The 5,842-nt window shown below is 44.2% G+C and overlaps 1 protein-coding gene across 1 annotated transcript in view; it reads right to left on the bottom strand.

Moving 5' to 3' along the window:
• Positions 1 to 5,375, bottom strand: part of prickle2b (prickle homolog 2b) — an 85,164-nt gene extending 79,789 nt beyond the window's left edge. Inside the window, exons 1-2 of the mRNA XM_048255138.1 lie at positions 5,253 to 5,375; positions 4,239 to 4,324 (exon numbers count right to left, since the gene is read on the bottom strand). Coding sequence (XP_048111095.1) covers positions 4,239 to 4,324; positions 5,253 to 5,294 — 128 coding nt within the window. The 5' untranslated portion in view covers positions 5,295 to 5,375. The remainder of the gene's footprint in view (positions 1 to 4,238; positions 4,325 to 5,252) is intronic.
• Between the last annotated feature and the right edge of the window lie 467 nt (positions 5,376 to 5,842).

The following is a 5,842-nucleotide window of genomic DNA, read 5'->3' as shown; positions in this document are numbered from 1 at the left end:
ATTGCAAACGCAGGGGGAATGGGCAGCTGTAATTCCTTGGCCCCTCTATTGTGGGGCCTTGACCACCAGTGTTTTTCCCACCCACTCACCACCGCCGGCCTCTCATTCTGTGGGGAGTGAAAAGGGTGCGCTCCTTGAAAGCCCATTCATATGCCAGAGGCGTCCTGACGGATTTATTGGACCGGGCCTGCCTGTTAACGCGCTGAATGGCCAAGCCGCTCGGCCTGTGTTATGCAGATCCGATCGGGTTACGCTGGGGACAGACGTCAGTGCCTCCTCAGCATAGCCAAGCAAGGCTTACACAGCCTCTATCCAACACACACACACACACACACACACACACACACACACACACACACACACACACACACACACACACACACACACACACACCACACACACACACACACACACACACACACACACACACACACACACACACACACACACACACCAGCCCCCACCTGTACTCTGCACCCTCCCTGCCTCCTCTCTTCCCTTCAGTGCTCCGGTCTTTGCTATTACTCCAGCTAGTGTTTCAGCAGCACACAAGAGAGGCCATTGTCTAACCCCCCCACTGCAAAGCACACGGGTCCTCCAGGAGTACTGTAAAGTGCTGCTGTGCATAGCTGATGCGTGGAGGCCGTGGAAGAATTTTTCTTCTTTCACCTGCTTTTTTTTTTACTCCTTTCTTTTTAAAAAAAAAAAAAAAACCTTGAGCTATGTTTTCACAGCACACACTTTTCTTGGCCTGGAAATGTGTTTGAAAACAAGTGCTGGGACTTGAGTCGCCCCGCGCTTGTTATTAGTTCGCCCCACGCGTACTGACAAAGGAGTCCGATACCCAGGGCCAGGTTTAACAACGACCGGCCGCGAGTTAAGTGGGTCACGCGATCGGGGCTGATCGGATGGCAAACTATCACACCGCCAATGTTAATAGGGAGTGTAATGAGTCTCATTAGCAAGGGGAAAATCAATCAAGCCGACGGCTAGCATAAATAATTCAGAGGGAGCATGTTGCGCAAGTGAAATCCACTCGACTGCTTCCCCCCTTGTTGCCGTCTTGCTGGTTCAGGTTGAGCTGAGATGGGAAGGCTGTAGTAAGCTGAGAAATTGGGTGATTACAATTCTACCTCAACGACCACAAATTCACCTCGCTGTTCGAGTCAGGCGGTCAAAACAAACCGATTCTGCAGACCACCTAAAGGGACAGGCCAGCACTGTGAATTACGCTGTCCATTATGAATGTGATTTAACAGGCCCAGTGTATGTTAAAAATGCGTCAGCCGAATGTAATGTAATGTAGTAGATGTTTATGTGATCACTCTGTGCAGCTTGCAGCAGCAGTGAAATCCGATCGGCTGAAAACAAGTGTTGAAAAGAGAAAAGTTAGTTTGTCTTCCCTCTCCACGCTCTTCCTGCTGTTTCAGAACCACTGAGCAGCACACACGGTTTCCACAGCACAGTCTACAGCACAGTCCTCTTGGCTGAGGCCCCCACTGACCAGGAACGGCACAGCAGGAGAACAACAACCTGAGCACCAGACAAAGTACTACAATACAAGCCCATCCCTCGGAATCCACTGGATACCCCTCTGCTGGCTTTAGACAAGAGGATAATGTAGAGGGTTTTTGTGTGTGTGTGTGTGTGTGTGTGTGGAGGATTTATTTCTTCCCTGGTCTCCTCTCTCTTCTCGCTGTTTTCAGAACCCTGGAAACCTCTGGGCTGACTTTACAGGATAAGTTAGAAGGTACGGGGCAGTGGTAGTCTGTGTGTGTGTGTGTGTGGGGGGGTTCTGTGTTGGCCTCTACTACTGCGGATATCTCTTAAATATTTCCAAGTGCATGAATATTTTACAGACGTACAGCTCAGACACACAGCTGTCGAAAGCAGGTCTTGGGGCTCCACCACATGCCTTTACTTTAACTTATTCATCCAGGGTTTAAAATGGCCTCTAAAAACACCCTTCTCCCCAGCCAGGCTCCATTCAACCCTTCAGCAGGGGAGTTTTGAACAGAAGATTCTACTCCGTCACAATGTAAGGTTCGAACATTCCATGATGAATTCAAGAGAGGGAGTGAGGGAGGGAGAGCTCTCTGTAGCAAGCAAACATGGAGGTGTTCTGGAGCTTGTCTGACACTTTGCAGTCACTTACAAGACAAACAGGATGACCCGGGAGATAGAGAGAAAGGGAGATAGAGAGAGAAAGAGACAGAGCAGGTGCTTGAACAGAAAATGGCTAACAGCAGGCGGTTCCAAAGAATCACCAATAAATCTCAACAAACAATGGGCCACGGAGTATTATCATTTTTAAAAAAAATTATTAATCAAAGATGCGTGTCTGGTAGAACAAAACTTGAGCAGATGCTTGGAAGAGAAAGCTGCCTTTAGAGAGATGCAAGCCTACATTTAAAATCAATTCACACTGGGATGCTGACATTTTTTCTTTCAATTTATCAATTAAAGCAATACCAGTTATGGTGCAACACATTTGCGGTAGCTAACATGTAGTGTAGTTGCCTTGGTTCCAGCAGTTTGTGTGTGTTTGTGTGTCACAGATCTTTTGTTTGTTCTGTAACTGTCCATCTCCATGGGGACAACTGGTTAACAAGCGCTTGGCCGACACACTATGTGCACACCTGCCTCCCGAGATTGGTCCGCAGTCAGTATCAAAGGGTCAGATGACGGGCAAATACCACATCAAACCAAACAAGCCGCTCTCTAGGGAAGCCTATTAGAACTAACTCAAACGTCAGGCCTTTCTTTTTCATGCATGCTTAAAATAAACCTTAAGGTTTGAGTGCCAGAATGTTTTTAAAGTCATAAACCCCCTTTAAACATTAAACCTAACTATTCAACAGACAAAGGGGTCTTTCCAGTGGTTGTCTATGGGCAACGTCTGCTGAGAGTTCATTGGGAGAGAGGCTGGTTTTATTGTGGTGCTGTCCATAATTAAAGGCGCATTCCTGGGCTGCCTGTTGCCACGTAATAGTTTACAGCAATGGAGGCCCTGATGGCCACAGTCCTCCTCCCACCCTACTCAGACTTGACCTGGGCCAATGCTCAGAAAAAGCACAAGGAGGGAGTTTCTTAAGTAAGGGATAATGTATAGAACGCCGGTCATTACTGGGAAAATAAGTCCCGACAGGGCGAACCGGACCCCGACGCCAAGCTGCCTTGTTCCGCCACTGAAGGGACTTATTTTCACAGTAATGACCGGCGTTCTATACATTATCCCGCTTATTATACGGCTACTTGCCAAAACGAAATAATAAACTCCCCACGATATGACTTTAGCTTACATAACCTAGCCTATTTTTTACCGTTCATCGTGGCATTTGCTGAGAAACAAATAGGCCTAGTTCGCAACACACGCTGCTGAACTTGAATCAAACATTCTTTAGAACACAGCTGCTGATCAACCGTCTGCTTTCACGTTTGAATGAAGTTCCAGTCCTTGCGTAGTGATATGAAAGACATTAATCAGAAGCACAAAACCTGTTGCCATTGACAGCGGTGATTAAATGCTTTGCCGGTGATTTATGTAGATTTAACATAGGCCCGAACGTTGGGAAGGCCCATTCATGTGAATGGAACGTTTTGCAGCACTCTGAAGATCCGTGTAAGTATAGACCCTTTCAACAATAAAAACAAAAACAATGCTTGAACGTTCTATTTGGTTCCCAATCTACTTCCTCTGCATTAAGATAACATATGGAATGTTAAAAAGGAAGTCTTGTGGGGCCAACTATGATGCTGATAATGGAACTCTCTTGAAAGGGTCCATAAATAAGAAAGGCAGAGATGTGTTTTCAAAACAGACAATGCTGATTAATACTACATGCAACAGGCAATGCTGATTAACACTACATGCAATAGGCATGTTTCGTACTTTGTTCCATTTTTCTCTGCACAACAATCCTCCCATACTTTCCTTAGTGCCAAAGCAACAATAATCCAGCCATAATTGACCAACTGAAGATAAACTTCAATGACAAAATATTATAAATAGAGAGCACTTTAACATTAGGGATGACTCCCCTCTTTCAACAGATGGCCTCGGATACAGAGACAGCTCACACAGCTTTTTGGTGGGGAAAACCCTAAATGAGCAGAATATATCCCCTGTTTTTATAGCTTAGTCTGTTGCTGGTACTGTTATTCTCTGCCGGAGAGCAGTGTATGACAAGCACGTCAAATACAACAAGGACTGATGCAGAATGGGAGAGCCACTCTACCTCCATTTGTGCAGGGTGAAGCCTGGGCACTGATCCCCACATGCATTACAGGGCTGTCCTCTCTCTGGGTCATCCAGTGAGCTGATCTGCAAAGGATGCAGAGAGAGTGATGGGGGGGGGGGTGAGGTGGGGCGAGGGAGAGCTAAATGAAAACTTAGATAATATCCAGCAGTGACTGTGGGTGCCTTGGATATGCTGACATGAACACAATTTCAGAGGTGTAACATGAGTCCGGTAATACGATCTCTAGTGACAGAAATATGTGCTAAACACATAAGAACACATACGTATATATACCCATCATAATTAATAAGATACTTACCTTATCTATATAAACAATAATATAACTAATAACGGTTTCTAAGACAAGTCTATAATGGTGCTAAGCAATTGACACTGGATATGATGTTTGATGGATATGAGGCTCAAATACGTATATACGCTCATGACTGTAGACATGCAACAATGTGTATAAAGCTTAAGCGTTTTATTATTTGCTTATTGGACAGTTTAGTTACACAAACACCAGTGGTGTCCCTTAAAGTCACTCTGACAGAACTTTGAAACCTGCATCACTCATTTATATTGCATTACAACACGTGTAATAAATTATTTATTTACAAAATATCCAGAGAGGACAACTAGTTACACAACTACAGCAGCCGATGTTAACCTACAACTGAAACTCTCAAACTGGGTAAATATCACAGGGTGATAATGATGACAAGACGAATGCCTGGTGTTAACTTCAGTTTCTGCTGTTCATGGAACACTTGCAAACCAAGACTACTGCAGCCTATTTCAACGTAACCTATCAACCGTCTTCTACATACTTATGGAAATGATAAATAAAAACGAGTAAACGAGAACAACATGATTTCACCTGAAACTTATTTGAACCAGTCTACAACACAATTATCTTATATTTTTAACCAGAGGCGTTTAGCGTGCTGTTTGTTTCACTGGTGGTGTGCAGGTATTTTCAAAAACACAGACTCAACCGGCTTCACTCACCTTTTGGCTGATTTGTCTCTTTTTGGAGCTACGAGAGAACATGCCAGCGTACGAAATTTACACCAGGACAACAGATGAGAAAAGCCACTCCGTGCACATTCGTATGCAATTCCTCGGAGCGGCGCTGGTCTCTACACAATCACTAACTGCCCTATTATTACGCTTTCATTAATGAATGAATGAGAGGCTGCACTTCCGGATGGGCTGACTCCACCCCATCGAATTTCAGCCAATGGCATTATTGTCGAGATAAATACACACTTAAAAGTTGTGACAGAAAGATAAAGAGTGAATAAGCTATATCGCAACTTAAAATAGTATCCCTATAAACCTCTATTTATATTTTTAAAGAACGTGTGTGGGCTATTTTTCCTGCTGAAAGAAAAAAAGCTGTAGCCTTACTTGTCACACCGTGTTGTTGAAATACTTCTCATTCCTCAATAAATCACTATCCAGATTTAATTGAATCTTTTCTGAACTAAATTGAGTTTCAGGAACTGAATTTCTCAATCAACTTTTGTCCTATGGATCAGATACATTGACAGCAAGACTGAGCTATGACAGATAATTACTCCATTCAACTAATCAAT

The sequence above is a fragment of the Alosa alosa genome, chromosome 10 (genome assembly GCF_017589495.1).
Source record: "Alosa alosa isolate M-15738 ecotype Scorff River chromosome 10, AALO_Geno_1.1, whole genome shotgun sequence".
Lineage (NCBI taxonomy): Eukaryota > Metazoa > Chordata > Actinopteri > Clupeiformes > Clupeidae > Alosa > Alosa alosa.
This window is presented reverse-complemented; position numbering and strand designations above follow the sequence as displayed.